Genomic DNA, 17650 nt, shown 5'->3' on the forward strand with positions numbered 1-17650 from the left:
CATTTATTCCCTCCTCCAAAACAGACTTAGCATTACAGGTACCCCCCACTTTTGGAAAGTCCACGTCACGTCCCTTCACTTTATTGAAGACCTACATTAGTACCTGAAAAAAATCCAGAGAATTTCCCTTCTACAAAGAAAAGCTAAAATAGTGCTCAGGCTCTGTTTTGCTGGCACCGTGACAGAGGCAACAGGAACCCCCAGCAGTGAGAGAGCACCACTGAGCTCCTTCCCAGGAACAGCACTCAGCATCCAGCCCAGAGCTCAACCATGCCTAGGAGCACCTGGGCGTTATCTCCACTGGCTTTGTGCATCTTTTGGCAAGATGGGCCCTGGGGTATCAGAAAAGCCTAGGGGAGCTGGTAAGGGTGTTGCAAGTGGCATAGAACTGGACGTAATTAAGATCCTGGTGAACAAAGTAAAGCTAGGTGCATCCTTGGCTTTACTCCACTGTTTCCACCAGAGAGAAAGAGGCCTGCGAGCTGTCAGCATCACCACTGGTTCTGCTGGCAGCCAGGGGGGCTCTTCCAGCCGGCACCCAGCAGTGGGTGAAACGGACAGTCCACTGCTGCATGGACTGATGGGTGGATGCAGTGTGGTGCTCTGTCCAGTCACCTCACTCTCAGGGAGAAAGCAGCCTTTAAAAATTTTTTTAAAATATGTCTTTATTGATTTCAGAGAGAGGAAGGGAGAGGGAGAGAGAGACAGAAACATCAAAGATGAGAGAGAGTCATTGATCGGCTGCCTCCTACATGCCCCCCACTGGGCATAGGGCTGCAACCGCAACCAGGGCTTGTGCCCTGACCGGGAATCGAACCATGATCTCTTGGATCCTAGGTCAACGCTCAACTGCTGAGCACGCCAGCCGGGCAAAGCAGCTTTTTTAACAAATCAATGTACATGCCCTACTTCCACTTCAGGCAGGCTGTGCATTCATCACATCGTTCCTGCTTTTACTCTATGTCAGTGTGATTTGGCTTTCTGGGTTATATGGTGTGACTTGGTAGGGTTTTTTTGGCTCTGAAAATGCTCACTGATTTTTCCACATAAATATATGGTAACTGCTTCTTTGTGTTGCGCCATTTGGGCTTTGGAAAGGTTCATAGGAAGCTCTACTTTCGAAGAGTGGTGGAAACCTGTATTCACTTTCTTTTATTTATTATAGCAGGAAAACGCTCCATCCCAAGCCCTTCATAATAAATGATGGTTCTGAGGCTGAAATGGCAAGATCCTCACTCAGAGCCTCCTGTGTTAGTTAAAAGCAGGTGCTCTCGTGGGCTGGGGACTGTTTTTACCAGTAGCCGCGACACCACGGGAGCCCCGGCCCAGCACTCACTGCACTGCAGAGCTGGGAGCCACAGCTTTAAATAGGCGAGGGAGCATTCAGATATGTCTAATGTCAGAAATATTATAAAAGTTTAGGCTGTAAACTTCCATTAGCTGCTGAGCAACAAGCCTGACAATTAAATGAAACCTATTTTATTCCTGCAACTGGAAAGGTGTTCAAAGTAACCTATACTTTTTACAAGGAAACATCTAGAAATCATTGTGCCCAAGTGTGGATTTCGGAAGCTTGTAAGCAAGTCCTGGTGGGAAGAAATCCCCCCACTGCTCCCTCTTCTAAGCTCCTGGGTGGCAGCTCTAGCTCTGCTGACAACTGACCTCTCCTTACCCTTCATGAGAAACACAGAGCAAATACAGTCAGTTACCAAACGGCTCAAAATAAACAGAAACACTTTATAAGCTGAATCTCATTCAACCAAAGCTGACAGTTCTACATGAAAGTAAACCTGACAACAGAGCTGTAACTTTCACCTTTCAACATGTTATAATTCTTGGAAATGCAGTATTCCACAGGGATGGGGTTTAAGTTACTGCTGTTAGTATGCATAAAAGCACTAAGATTGCCTAACAGATACCAGCAGTTTTCAAAGTGTGGTCCCTAAATCATCAGCAGCAGCATCACCAAGGACTGTGCTGGGAAGGCAAATGCTGGGCCCCACGAACTGTGGGGCCTCTACTGTGCCAAGTCCTCAGGTTCCGGGGCACTTACAATGTGAGCATCACTGATCTAGAGAGACAGGGATGAAACTGCCTGAACAATGAGTTCTGGTTAAAATTAGGGTTTCTAGTCCTGGCTGGTATGGCTCAGTGGTTAGAGCGTCGGCCTGCACACCAAGGGGTTGCAGTTTTGATTCCCAGTCAAGGGCATTGTACCTGGGTTGCAGGTTTGTCCCTGGCCCTGGTCTGGGTGAGTGCAGGAGGCAACCAATCAATGTGTCTCTCTCACATCGATGTTTCCCTCCCTCCCTCCCTCCCTCCCTCCCTCCCTCCCTCCCTCCCTCCCTCCCTCCCTCTCCCTCCCTCCCTCCCTCTTCCACTCTCTCTGAAAAAAGCAATGGAAAAAATATCCTCAGGTAAGGATTAACAAAAAAACAAAACAAACAAACAAAAATTAGGCTTTCTATAAGAAATATACAGGATGGGGGAAAAGTGGCTTTACAGTTGTTTGTATGGAAAACAATACAATACTTAATAAGTAATAATACAAGAATGAACTCCACTCACAGCTGTAAACCTACTTTTGCCCACCCTGTAATTTGGAAAATATAGCCAGGAACTGTGCCAACCTTCTATTCTGTTCCTTCCTGATCAAATACTTAAACAGATTAAAAAAGAACAAGGAATGAAACACAACTATTAGTGTGAATATTATGTGCCTTCAATTATCTTTGGCAAGACAGTGTTTCTCTATCAGGAACCACATGTTGTATGACAAAAAATACTTTCACCATGGGATGTAAAGACAAGAAAAACAGTGATGTCTTCCGGTGGACAACGGCTTCCAACCACAGGCCGATGCTATAAAGCTAGTGACCTTTACAGACCTCATCCCCGTGCCCTGCCACTTTCTGAATAGCTTTTTCAAAAATGGATGATGTAGAAACTGGAAAAATAAAATACTGACACCTTACACAGCTGCCGGAATTCTAGCTCTGGTTGTTCCTAATTGTAAGCACCGCCTCCTCACCTCAGCCGCGGAACAGGTGTGGACACATATTCCAGGATTTATGATGGGCACACAGAGGACAGGCAGGGATGTGAATTTTCCTGATTCAGTGGGTCATGGATTAGCAGGCGGAGGTGTGACTGTTAAATACGGAGAGTGAGAAACGGTATTATTTCCTCTTTAGCTGCTAAGGATGCATGACAATTACAGATGAGAGAGGAGAGCAAGGGGGGAGGTGAGAGACGATGGAAGAGAGAACAGCAGGGACTGAAATTGGGGGGAGGAAAGACCATGGCGGGGGCACCTGGCTGGGTCGCTCGTCACTGACAGATGCCTATGAAACACCGCATGTCACTGACACTGCAGGTCACAGGATGTGGCAATGTTTTCATTTGTTTTTCCAAAATATGCACTTCTTCCCCCAAAGTATCTATTTCCTAGGACTGAGGTGGGTGTATTTTTATCTTTCAAAACAGAAATGTATTAAATACTGTTAAATGCAAAACACCGTCAGGCAAGGGTCCAGCTTATTTATACTGGAATCACCCAGGCCGCCTTGAAGATGCATCTAAGAAAGCTGCTGAGCGTATTCGGAAGCCAGGCGGCCTGCGGTAATCGCTAAGAAAGCTCCAGGCTGGGAAGGAAAGGGCATTAAAGGAAGGTGCCTGTGAGTCCTGCAGAACCCCCAAGCCAGCCAACACCTCTCCGCCCACACACTGTGAGGGGCGGTTAGTTGGCCTGGTGGTGACTGTGAAAGCCAGGCTCTCATCTTAGAAATGCAAATGAACAGGAAAAAAGAGGAGAGGAAAGGAAATGGGAGACCTGGCAAGAGGCAGAGGCAGTGGACGTCAGAAAAGGAATAGCAACGGATTTGTCCATCTGTCCATCTGGACAGTGCTGCAACAGCCGCAGATGATAGCTGGGAACAGACCTGGTTGTTCCCAGCAAGAAACGCAGCCAACCTGGCCTACTTCTGCTGTGCAGGGAAAAGCAGCCGCATGTCCCAGAGCCCCTTGCAGCATCCCTTTGGCATAAGGTAGGCCTAGGACAGCAGGGATGCCACATGTCACATCAAGACCCATCAGGACAAGCAGTCCCGCGCGACACCAGGCCACAGGCGGTCTTCAGACCAGCGGTGCCCCTCCAGCTGCAGAGCCCGTGCAGGATGCAGGTCCCAGGAGGTGCTTCCTGCCCCCCCAGCCCAAGAACTGAAGGCCGGCACACTATTAGCCTGTGGCAGCTTGTTGTAAATTAGAACGCAAAAAACCTGGAAACGCCTCCAGAAGAGGTTCAACGAAAATGTAAACACTAATGTTTCAATTAGGTAGAAAGTCGGCTTGTTCTCTAGTAACGCGAGACGGTAAGACTGGAGCGCATTCCGGTTCCGAGAGGGGACCCGCATGACACAGCGCCCCTCCCAACCCACAGGCTTTCTCTCCTTCAGTGACGAGCCTGCACGCACCGTCCCACGGAAAAGCACCAGGCCCTGTCAAAGGCAGCAGCCTGCAGGACGCTGTCCTCACCCACCCCCTTGCCCAGGAGTTTCTTTTCCCAAGTCCTCGACAGAAGCAACAAAGAATGGGACTGATGCCTCCACTGCTAGAGCCCCTCTCTATTCTAAGAAGCCCCTTCAAACTCAAATTTTCTAAATCAAGATTCCACTTTTCGACTCTGAATTACGTTCATCACCTAAGGGCCCTGGACCCATCACTGTGCTGTAAGTGGTTCTCAGCGCTTCCTCTCACTTTCTGCTCCGGCGAGTTTGAGCACGCGGCCGTATTCCACTCTACCGGGCCTAACCACGATGGAACCGAAGCCGTGCACAGAGCTCACGTCACTCAAGAACAATTTCGTGTGGTCTCGCCAGGAATGATACACTCTGGAGGCTGGATGAGAAAATCTGAGTTCGGGTTTCAGATGTAGTTACGTTCCGGCCCGGCGCGCCTGCCCAAACACATCCAAGCAAGGCGCCGCTAACCCCACGGGCGGCCGACACCGTAACGGAGTCTGACTTCCACCGCTATGGGGCTCCTCCTGCCTCAAAGAAGAACACGCCACGGCTGCCTCCTGAGGCTCTGCAGGGGAAAAACATTTCCATGGCACTGCACTCACTCGCTTATTGTGGCATCAACCTTTCCCAGGACAACTGCAGAGTGAGGACAGACTTACTAGTTCTACAGCGTGCATTTAACTGAATCACAATGAACTCTATCTGTAGAACTTCTGTTTTTGTTTTTTTGGGGGGACTGAGAGCGTCTAACTATATGGATGGTGTATTTGCAAAGAGATCTACAAAACCGGTTGAGTATTTTCATAACACTCACGCACGTGCGCGCGCACACACACACACACGCACAGGCGCAATTCTGGCCCAGTTCCTCCACATAGGCTCAGACACATACCCAAAACCAGACCCCAGATTTGTCTACTGCTGGAAACGGACCTGCTGCAAGTCTGGTGGCCTCAGACTTCCGACTGAGTTCACACACACTCATCTCTCTCTAGAACTGCCTTTTTCTTTTCAATTCTGTCCATAAATGCTTCAACAGCCGTTCGGAGATGAACTCAGGGGTGCTGCCTGCGGCAAAGACGACCTCAGGATGAAATATATGGTTTACAAGGAAAAACCACCCAACCAGCAAAAGGCTGCGTCAGAAACCAGGTGCCATCTGGCTGAGAGCAGCTGACGTGCCTGGGACCCAGCGTGGAAGCCAAGTAAACCAACAGGGCCCGGAGGGGTCACTGACAGAAGGGGAAGCCAGACAGAAAGTGATGCTTAGGTCTGCAGAACAGAAAAGGGGAAATCCTGGTGAAGAGGCAGAGCCACGTCATGAAGTAAAAACATTTGCTCCCCCGTATCTGCAGGAATACATCTCCTGGGGAACACGTGGCAGCCACAGACAGGTGAGTCACTGCGCTCACAGCTCACTCAGGGACACTACAGAGCTGCGCCTCACACAGGCGACACAGACCAATCCTCCTCATCCGTCTTAGTGTGAGCCCCAAGTATTCTTTGCTATTTCTAGTCTGTTCACACAATCTGTAAAGGGATGGCACATGACTGCCACACACTGTGCTACACACACACACTCACTCACTCACTCACTCCTCACTGTTTTCTCCTGGAACACCCGGCCCCGGGCAGCCCTTGGGTCCCAGGTCACTTACCGAGGACTCGCTGTCCCTGATGAGGAAGTCACCCTCGCGGCCCCGCTCGTTGAGGGCGCACTCGGCCTGGTGGCGGGTCACATTCCCGTAGTACCACTCTCTGCCCGCGAAGCGCCCGCTGCCCGCGGGCCCTGGGTAGCTGATCTGCGGGGTGTGAGATGGGGGCAGCGCCGGCCCGTCGCTCAGGACCACCACATAGTTTTTGGGGACAAGGCCAACCTGCCCCCGGGCGTTTTTGCATTTCCACCACTCGGGGTCGTTCTCCGGCTTCTCGATCACCTCCATGGTCTCTCCCTTCTCGAAGTTGAGCTCCTCCTCGGTGACCGAGCTGAAGGGGTACAGCGTCTGGACCACGTGCAGGACCCGCGAGCCCTGGCCATTGCTCAGGGGTGCGCCCCGCCGCAGGCTCGGGAAGCTGGGGGGCTCTGCGGCCGCCTCGTCCGCCTCCTCCAGGACGTAGTTGGAGGGGAACCAGCCGATCTGCCCATTGTAGCTGCCACGCCACCAGCCGTCGCTGCATTTCTCCATGACGGTGACTCGCGACCCCTTCACCAGGGACAGCTCGTCCTCCCGCTCGGCCACATAGGCGAACTTGACGAAGGCCGGGATGTTTAGGTCGTAGATGCGGTCGGCGCCCCCATTGGCAGGGTACTCGGCGTCCGTGCTGGGGGTCGGGGACGCGTCCCTGGCACTCGTCTTCCTCTTGGTCTTGCCTAGGCCTGTGGAGACACAACAGGGCTCAGTGGGTACCGGCACCTGTGGGCACCATGGGCATCGGGGGGGATCATGCCACCACCTTCTGCCCATAACATTCAAGGGGGGACATCTGCCCTGGTCACAAACCACAGTCACTATCGGAAAAGTTACATGTTGATGGCCGCGATGAGCAGTTGCCAAGTGACTAAAACCTGAGCACTACTAAAACTGATCTCCTTCCTTTACTCTTAAAGAAATGGGAGAGTGCCAGCAGCACCATGAGAGCAAACTAGTAGAAAGTTAGTTTCCTCCTGAAATGATTCGAGAAGATAAGGCGTGGGGGAAGGCAAGATGCTGTCACATTCTTGTACTGGGCAGGACACTGGACCAGATGAACTCAAAAGAGCGGCTCTAAGAAGGCTCAGATCTCAGCAAGCAGGGCTAGCGCCCACCCTGCCCTCCACTCAGGCCAGCCCACCCTCTCCTCCACATCTGGGACGCCGTGCCCGCCCAGGGCTCCCCACAGCTGCTCCACAGCTTCCTAACCAGAGGCTCAGGCGCCACGAACCTTGAACCTCGAGAGGTGGTCCCCACGCCGAAGCTGCAGTGACCCGGCTGAGTCCAATGACTGGTAACAAAGACTTCAAGAAATAACATTTAAAACTAACTTTTAAATAGGCCTTTACAAATTTATAACAAAAGCCACTTGAAAACAATACCTCTGAAAGATCAAGTTTTAGAATATTCTCTGGCACGTAAAGGTGTCAAGGTGAGCAGAGCAGCCATTACGGCATCACACACACGTTGCTGAAGACCCTCTTCAGCCGACTTATGAATGAGTACGCGACTTCGTCTGTTTTTTTCAGATACGAAATAATTTAATTACTTCAGCCACTGAGTTCCTGCCAGACACCACCCTAAGATCTGGGGGAGAGCAAGATAAACGAGGCAGGCACACTCCTTGCCCATATGGAGTTTTATTTTCTCCATCAAGACCAGAACTTTCTACACAGTAACCATGCCATGAACAGTTGACCTGTTTGGATCTAATGTGATCTAAACAGTCTTTGAGGCAACTCCGGGTGGGATGGGGGGTTGGTTATAGCTGAGTGACTAAGAACACAGCCCCAGGGGAGATCCCGAGTAGGCCACTTATGGGCTGGGGCTCTAATCTGTGTCTCAGCTTTCTCACCCGTGAGGTGCAGGCAACGTGGGCACTCACTGTACCAGGCTGGTGCGGCGGCAACGACGAAGGACCCGACGGGGGCTGAAACAACAGAACTATGCTCTCAGGGTTCTGAGCCTTGGAAGTAGGAGATAATGGCTGGTTCCTTCTGAGGCCTCCCTCCTTGGCTTGCAGATGGCCGCTCTGTCTTCACATGGCCTTCCCTCTGTGTGTGTGTGTGTCCTAATTTCCTCTTCTTACAAGGGCACCCGTCATACTGGATTAGGGCCCACCCTAAAGACCCTATTTTAACCTAATTACCTCTTATAAAGTCCCTGCACCAAATACAGTCGCACACTGACTGACGGGGGAATTAAGATGTCAACGTAAGAATTTTCGGGGTCATGACAGCCCATACAGGCGCCTGAATTTAGGTTATAGGTACTGCACGGGATGTGCCCTGGAAATGAGAAAAATTAGTACTCCCATTAACTGAGCTGGGGCTTGGAATTTTTTCTCAGAACAGTATTTTACCAGGACGGGGGAGTAGGGGGGTGGGCGGTGAGACAGTCCTTTTTGAACGCTCTTGGCCATGACCCTACCAGTGCCCGACGGCCACCACAATAGGAAGTTTGCCTGCCAGGCATTTGGCCTTTTCCCAGGGAGCAGTCATATGCAGCTGCTGGTGCAGTGACATTCAGGAGACAGGTGTCTGGGCACAGGGAGGAAGCTGACCTTACTGACACCTATGTGATCCAAACCCTCACAACAGTCCTGTGACAGGGTGGGTGTCCTCCCGTTTCTGCAGATGGGGAAATGATGCTGAAGGGATCGGGAACTGGTCCAACACACATAGCCAGTGGTGGCACAGACCGGAGCCCACAGTAAAAACCACAGTCAGCACACAGCACGGTTAGGGCTCCATGGGAAATGCACCCGGACTCTGAACTGAGGTGTCAAGAATCCACTCCCACAATGCCCCCAGCCCCCAAACAGGAACCCTTTCTGATTCTAGGCAACGAAAATGGCCCCATGTCTCCAGGTGGACATGGGCCGAGGTACAGGGAATTAAGATCTGGGTAAGAAATGTATCACGAGGAACCATGAAGCCATGTGACCACCGCCATGTGGTGGCTGAGATCCCAAAGGGCGTGCCCTAAATGTGAGGCAGGCAGTGTGGCCACCCACGTGGGTGACAAAGGATAGGAGTGCTGCTGCAGATCCGAGGTGGAGAGACACAGGTACGAATGAGGCCCAAGCCTCAATGAACCCAAAGACCCTGCGGTGCCCGGGCTCCATTCAATGCCTCTAATTTGAAGGCATATCTGCCATGGTTCAGGGAGGGGGCGGTGTGGGAGCTCACTGTTCCCCACTTCCCCGAGGGGACATTTTTACTACACATCTTCTGCTTCGTTTCTGCTTTGACGAAAGTCACAAAGCAGACTTTGCTTCTGCTTCGTCTCTTCTCAGTTGTAAGAAAAATGACTTAAGTCCAATGTGTGTTTTTGACAAGGACCAGGTGAATTTTTTCTTCTTTAAATTTTATGTCTTTTCCCAAAAGGAGAAGCGAATCCTCACACCCACTTTGCAAAGTCTCAGGCCATCTTTATCTGCAGCAAGTAACCAGGAACTAACCAAACTTGGAAGCCTAGAGGCCCTCCGATCAGCTTGTTCTCGCCCCCGCGGTACCAGGTTTTGGAAGAACACATGTCCCAGCACATTCCCTGGGGACCTGCCCACTTTGGCCCAGCCACGACTTCCTGGCGCCTGGGCCGCGCTTGGGGAGAATTCCCAGGAGTGGGCCCACGTGGCCTGGCTGTACCCACCCTTCAGGACCCCAGGTGGCTTCAGTCCCTGCCAGGGTGAATTCACTGAGCACAGGGGAGCAGTAGCATGTTTTAGCAAGATTTGGGACTTCAAATGATGTGCTTTTCTTTAGTTCCTGAAGTTAATGCCAAAATCCAACTACACCGTAGAGCTTTTGCTGCAGCGACTTCGGGTAAACTGTTTCATGAATGAGAATACCTAGAATGCGACCATCAGGAAACCATCCCACCGCTGGCCTGCTGCCGCAGGTGACATGAGCAACGCTTCCCTCCACAGCTGCTCGGTAACGTATGAACTGCAACCGCTTAGCATGATGAGAGAGCAGAGAAGGAATGGAAGTCACCGTTTAGAAAGAAAAAGACACTGTCTCGTGTGGCATGAACTCAGGGTCACCAGGATTTTAACTTCTACACTGAAGGTTTCCTAGAATCTGTATCATAAAACTGTGGCATTTAAGATCCAGAAGAAATCTTGCGCTGCTCAGCTGTTTTGGGCTGTTGCTGTGGGGAGTGGCCTGGGGTCCTATGTGTGTGCTGCCCAGGAGACTGGGGGACAGAAGACCCTAAATCCCTTTGTCCCTAACACGCCCCACCCCCCAGCAGCTCCAGTGTTCTCTCTGCTCTACCAGGGGTGCTGGGAGCAGGGTGCTGGGCAGAGGAGGTGGGTGAAGGTCTAGAAGTCAAGTACTCACCCCAGGTCCCCAGGCTGGTCAGCAGCCAGGCTGGACTTGAGCAAGGGCACGGGCCCCTGAGGACAGGCTGCCTGGAGTGGAACAGGTTTGTGGCCAAGGGAGGACATGAACAAGCTCTCTGAGGGAGCTACCTCCATAGCTGTCACATTAGAGACCAGACACAATTTGTGTAATGAACTTTATTTGCATATAATAATAATAACAAAATAACATGCACTGTCAGGAATGGTATTTCTTATTCTCTAAGCAGACAGCATAATTTTAAATGGCAAATAGCTGAGCTGGATTTAAAACTACAGGCACCTTGTTTTACTGTGCTTTGCTTTATTACACTTCATAGATGTTGCATTTTTTATAAACTGAAGGCAAGTCCCCCCCACCAGCTAAAAGACTATGACCACTCACTTCAGGGCAATGCTCGCTTCATTGCGTGGTCTGGAACCACGCCTGCAATATCTCCGAGGTCTGCCTGTGGACTTCTCAGCTTGTGTGATAATTCTGTGGCATCAAGCTACCGAATCTCTGATCCTGAGTTACATTTTCATGGACAATAATAAACAGATTTTAACTTTCTTGAATAAAATGACATACATTAAAGACTGAGTTCTAATAAAAGTCTGACTATGTAATACATATTAATGTTAGTGATTTTAAAGTCAAAATCTTTTATACACTCCTTTTAAGATCAAGGAATGGAACAACAGACGACCGTAAAATATGCTCTAACTGTCACCTTCCAGCTGGAGTTCTGCCGATTTAAGATAAAGTCAGACAAATTGAATCATTCAGAAATATGTTCAAGCCAATTCATTTAGACATCACATACTGTGCACGAGAGAGGGGCCACATACTAAACCCGACATGCTCAGGGGGCCTGCCTGGCGGCCTTACAAACTCAGAGACCAAAAGTAACCACATACGATGGTCTGAACATAAAAATTCCTAAAAGCAGATCACGGTGGGTAGTCATGTCCGCTGACTGTAGCTTCCTTGACAAAGGTCAGTCTGTACATTAACTGAGCCTATCTATTGTCTTTTTGCATCTATGATAAAAAACATGCCTCTGGAGTGTCAGGGTAACATGCTTTTCTAGACCCCTCAGGACACCCCTACCGGAGCAGGAGACCGCTGAGCCCCTCATCGCTACCTTGGTTCCCGCACCATCTCCATGTGCTGTACATGTTCACTAGCCTGCACCCACCGATGGAAAAGAACCGTGGGTCTCTGTCTTACTCTTTACCCAATCCCAGGTTTCCCTGCTTTGCTTTCTCCTGTCCCCTTAATTCACCACCAGTGGATTTCATGTAACCCTCCTTACATCTCCTTCTTTGAATCTAATGTATAAAATAAGCTGCAAAACTGTCTGTCATTCTCAGGAGCATTTCCTCAATCCATTAAGATTTTGCTTCCCAGCAAATGCGGTCAGTTTGGCTCAAATTAACTCATAAAAATTCTCTACCATACACTTACGTCAGGAGTAACCAAATTTTAGGAGATCTAGACAAAGACATTTTATTTTTGTGACTAATCAGATCTGTAACACAAACTAGATTTAACTAGAAAGCGTTCTTGTACTTAAAATGCCATTTATAATAAGTTGAGAATAGAGGTTATTAATTTGTGGGGGTTCCTCCATTAGAGTTGGGACCTATTATTAAAGTCAACTAAAAGTTACAAAGGCTTTTGTTATTAAGTGCTAAGGAGATCTGACAAGATTTGATTAAGGTACAAAGTGACCGAAATAAATTTTCATACAAGAGTTAGGACATCATGTTTGGCCTCTAATGGCTTTTCATATTATTGTATGTGCATGTAATTTGTGTTTAGTAAAAACTAAGTATGCTGCTAAGATTCACAGAATATCCAGTTTGTTTATGATCAAAATATTTCAATACATAAAGGGAAAAAATTCAAGTTTACTAAACTTAAGATTTGTAAAGGATGGCCATTTAAGATCAATGCATTCAATCTCACTAGCAATTAGGGAAATGCACATCAAAACCACAATGAGCTACCACCTCACACCTGTTAGAGTGGCGGATATCAACAAGACAAGTTAACAGGTGTTGGAGAGGTTGTGGCGAAAAGGGAACCCTCATTCACTGATGGTGGGAATACAGACTGGTACGGCCACTATGGAAAGCAGTCTGGTGATTCCTCAAAAAATTAAGATTAGAGCTACCATATGCCCCAGCAATCCCTCTCCTGGGTGTATACCTGAAAAACTTAGAAACACGTATACACAAAGACACATGCACCCTTATGTTCACTGCAGCATTATTCACAGTGGCCAAGACATGGAGACAACCAAAGTGTCCTGCGATAGAGGACTGGATAGAGAAGATGTGGGACACGTACACAATGGAATACTACTCAGCCATAAGAAAAGACGAAACACTGCCGTTTGGGACAACATGGATGGACCTTGAAAATATTATGCTAAGTGAAATAAGTCAGGCAGAAAAAGCTAAGAACTATAGGATGTCACTCGTGTGTGGGATATAAAACTGAAAGTCGTGGACACAAATAGCAGTGTGGTGGTTGCCAGAGGGAAGGGGGTGGGGGGTGAAGGGGCCCTAATATATGGTGAGGGAAGATGATTTGACTTTGGGTGGCGGGCACACAGAGCAATATACAGATCCTGTAACAGAGAAATCTACACCTGAAGCCTATATGTTCATATTAACCGATGTCACCCCAATACATTTTAAAAAAGATCAATGCAGTGGTTCCCTGTGGTTGTTTTAATCTGCTCGGCAGCCTTCTCTCATTCAACAAAGCTCCTGTTCTGTGGCTCCTGCAGGGTTCCTCTCGCCCCTGCTGCAGCAGGGAGGGCCCAGACGCAGGTTTGGTCAGAGCCCCCTCAGGACTGGTGCCGCAGCGGGCCGGCGCCCTCTCTCTGCGCCCAGGCCTGTCTCGGTGCCCTCTCTCTGCGCCCAGGCCTGTCTCGGTGTGCTCTCTCTGCGCCCAAGCCTCTCGGTGCCCTCTCTCTGCGCCCAGGCCTGCCTCGGTACCCTCTCTCTGCACCCAGGCTGTCTTGGTCCAGGCCTGCCTTGGTACCCTCTCTCTGCACCCAGGCTGTCTTGGTCCAGGCCTGCCTCGGTACCCTCTCTCTGCACCCAGGCTGTCTTGGTCCAGGCCTGCCTTGGTACCCTCTCTCTGCACCCAGGCCTGTCTTGGCGCCCTCTCTCTGAGCCCAGGCCTGTCTCGGTGCCCTCTCTCTGCGCCCAGGCCTGTGTCGGCGCCCTCTCTCTGCGCCCAGGCCTGTCTCGGTGCCCTCTCTCTGTGCCCAGGCCTGTCTCTGCGCCCTCTCTTTGCGCCCAGGCCTGTCTCGGTGCCCTCTCAGCACCCAAGCCTGCCTCTCAGCACCCACACCTGTAGGGGTCTACGTGAAGCATGAAAGAGAGGGCAGGCATGGGCCCAGGGAGAGACAGAACCCAGATGACACGAGTTGAGCCCCTCGATCCACCTTGCTTCCCAAGGATGTAAGATAAACCCTCATTAAATTTCCTCTTCCTCCTCTTACTGTATCTACATTCCACCACTTCAATTAAGAGCTCTGGAATAAAAAACAAAAAACACTACCCTCCCCCCAAAATACGCCAAGCTTTATTCCCACTTGGAAAAGTGGCGCACACTTTACATGGTGTCCCCTCTTATCTGCAGGGGGACACGTTCCAAGACACTCGAAACCAGGAGCACCGAACCCTATGTATACTGTGTTTTTCCTATACATATGTACCTATAATAAAGTTTACTTTATACATTAGGCACAGTAAGAGAAAAAACAGTGATAAAACAGACCGATTTTAACAATCTATTGGAACAAAAGTCTGTGAATGGCTTTGGGCTCTTATGAAGTGTCCCAGTGCTTGGGTTGACTTGAGCACAAGCACTGGGACACTGAGACTCGATCCCATGACTGAGCCTAAGTGACTGACGGGCGGGTGCGACATGGTGGACGGTCCCTATTCCGGTCGGACGGAGCAGATAGCACAAAGCTTCATCATACCACTTAAAACAACACACAATTTAAGATTTGTGTTTATTTCTGGAACTTTCCATTTAATATTTCCAGAACACAGTTGACCCCAGGTAATTGAACTGTGGGAGGCAAAACTGTGTTGGGGGGGGGAGGGGGAACGACTGCATTTGGGTAAGTTGGAAAGAACACAGCAGTACAGTAAAACCTCGATGTAACAGACTAATTCTGGTGAGAGGGTGTCCGTCAAAGGCAAAAGTCCATTATATAATAAAGTAGGTTTTCCGAATGCGTATATTTAAAAAACTGACAAATTAGTTTACTTGTTCTTACTTATGTAATTAAAATTAAGTATGAATGAAAAATTCAATTTCATAGGAAAGTTTTCTATATGTATGACTGTAGTTTTAAATTTATGCTGAATAGGTCTCGTAAATGTGTGCATTCACCAGTCACCACGTGTAAACAAATGCACGTGGCTGGGGTGGGGTTTAGCACATGTGGGAACCGGAACATTGGCTGGCAGGCCCTGAAACTGCTGCAGAAAGTCACACCACGCGACAACAGAGCCAATTACCAAGGGCGATGTGGTATGATCACGCGCTGATCATTTCTCAAACGCTGTTTATGAGCGCTGACTCTTGGATTTAAATATGTAGACTGTAGATAAGTAGTATTTATTTATGTTGGTGAAATTACTATACTGTTTTTCCCAACATATGGCCTATTTGCTAAAATTTGTTAAAAATAAGTAAATTAATAACAAAAAAATAACCTATTAATTTAATTATAAGCAAATCTTGGTTAAAAGCATTTTAGAATTAACAGGTGTTAATTTTCACATATGACATAAGGACTGGAAATTTTGTCCGTTAAATCCGAAGTATGTTAAATCGAGGTCAAAAGAATCGAGGGTTTGCTGTACTTTGTGAGCAGGGGTGGGGTGAGGTGGAGTGGGGTGGAGGCACAGACATCGGGCCTAATTGACCAATACTTCTAACCTCAATTTTCTAGAGGCGCTCAGATTTGACTTAGGATGGGCCCAAATGACTTCACCGTGGCCAGTTTCTTAGGCATGGTTGTCAGAGAAACCCTCAGGGTGGCTCAAGAGAGTGGGACAGGTTCCTCTGTATAAAATGATTTCAGACAAGGCCAGATCTGGGTCAAAACAGACTCGAGCATCAATGCCCGTGTTCAGCGGCTTCAGTCAGCATCCATCCTTCTGTCGCAGGGGCTCAGGTTACTAACTGCTGGACTCGAATCGGCTCAGGAGGAGAGAGGAAGTGTGTGCAGAAGAGAAGACAGGCTACATGTGAGTGAGATGTGAAGGACGCCTCGGCCCCTGGCCATGGGGCTGGAGGGCAGGGCCGGTGGCAGCCAGGCAGGGCCCCTTGTGGCCGAGGTCCCCTCACAGAACTGCATCAGGCAAAGCAAAAGCTCGTCGGCCTAACTCTTCTGAGTGGCCCGCTGGCAGAAACACTCTAAACCTGGCGCTATGAACTCACCATCAGGAACTGAAAATGTTTAAAGAAGAAATACTGACTTCCTAACCACTTCTGAGATACAGGACTAAACACAGCCGGGACAGCTTCCTGGGTCAGCCATGCCCCTCTCTGGGCACCCAGTTCTTTCACCAAAACCCCAGCCTCGTGGCTGCTGCAGCTGGGTGCCAGGGCGGTCCACCCACACTCTGAGGCCCTGGCAGGGGGAAGGAGGAGTGCAGCCCAGACGGCCAGGATGTAAAGAAACAAAGGGGCTGGACCTGAAGCTGGGCCGAAGAGCTCCTCCTCCAGCCCTTTAAATCTTTCTTTGACAAAGGAAAACCAGTGTCTTTCCCCACAGCTTCGTCAATCAGCACGTCCCTGACCAGATCGCAGGAAACCTGGCCCATGGGAATGCACCAGGGGCTCCTGAGCAGGCCCAGCGCCAGCGAGTAGCGCACCACTGTGGGGCCCCCCTCACAGTACAACAAGCCCAAGCCCTGCTTGGTACTAAGATTTGTAAAGGGCACTAAGATTGTGAGATGTCACTCCTCAAGAGGAGTTCAGCGCTCCCCACCGGCAGCCTCGGAGGGCCCGGGCCCCTCTGCTCAGCCCTGAGAAAGACCCTGTGAGTCCTTCTGCGGCCTCAGGGCCTGGCATTCAATACATGTTTGCTCAGGTAACAATCTCTACGTCCTGTCTCATCACCACTATCTCCTACACACTCCTCCAGCCTTCCAGACTGACTTCTCTGGGGACACCCTCCAGTGTTGCCAGGACTGTTGACAAGATTACTTAGGAGCAAACCGATATTGCACGTAGCAAACCTCCCAGGTGCAAACCAAGCCCCCCTACGACTTTCTTCCTTCCACCCTTCAACAGAACTTTGAGACCCTACTGTGTGCCAGGCACGCACACACCTGTAAGGCCAGTGGCCAGGGTGGAAGGCACTGCTCTAGCGGGCAGTGTCTGAGGGGTCTGAGGTACACTAGTTTTCGATGCACCCCTCTCTGCTTACCCCCAAACTGGAATGAATGGAGGAGACTGACTTTCATGGTTCCTAGGCATGTGCATCTCAGGCATTACCCCTTACCCTGTAACGGGGCACCTACTGGGTGCCTGACAAAATTCGAGAGCACGGGGAAGGAGGGAGGAAGAAGACTAAGTTGGAAGGAGCCGCCACCCCTGAGGCAAACACACAAGGACTGGGGAGAGGCTGCCAGTTGAAGGAGGGACAAAGGAGCTAGTCACCATCCCTATGCCCCTCTAGTAGGCAGACGTGCAGGAGCCAGCTCAGACGGATGGGTCAGGGACAAAGGGTCCACCCTCACACAGGTCCCTGTGTCCAGGCTCTGAATGGAGTTTCCATTCTTGCTCATCTGTGAGCAGGCAGGCAAATAGCATGACTGAATATCTAAGCCTGAACAAAACGGTTTAGAAGAGCTCTCTACCAAATGTGAAAGTCAAATGGTAACGCAGATGCCAATGAAAAGAATTTTTTTAGAGTTTTAATTAACAATACAAATTTAATACCTCTCAACACGTGTACCCGGATCCACTAGCACAAGTGTTTTTTAATACGATAAAGGGTGTACGAGACGGGGGGAGGATATGACTTTCTCCAACATCT

At 49.7% G+C, this 17650-nt stretch overlaps 1 protein-coding gene across 4 annotated transcripts in view; it reads right to left on the bottom strand.

Annotated features, from left to right (window-relative positions):
- Nucleotides 1–17650, bottom strand: part of NCK2 (NCK adaptor protein 2) — a 131061-nt gene that overhangs the window by 13158 nt on the left and 100253 nt on the right. For all 4 annotated transcript variants that reach the window (XM_081157217.1, XM_081157214.1, XM_081157216.1 and 1 more), the window contains exon 4: nucleotides 6179–6897. In XM_081157217.1, coding sequence (XP_081013343.1) covers nucleotides 6179–6897 — 719 coding nt within the window. The remainder of the gene's footprint in view (nucleotides 1–6178; nucleotides 6898–17650) is intronic.

Source organism: Miniopterus schreibersii (assembly GCF_964146895.1).
Source record: "Miniopterus schreibersii genome assembly, chromosome: 13".
Classification (NCBI taxonomy): domain Eukaryota; kingdom Metazoa; phylum Chordata; class Mammalia; order Chiroptera; family Miniopteridae; genus Miniopterus; species Miniopterus schreibersii.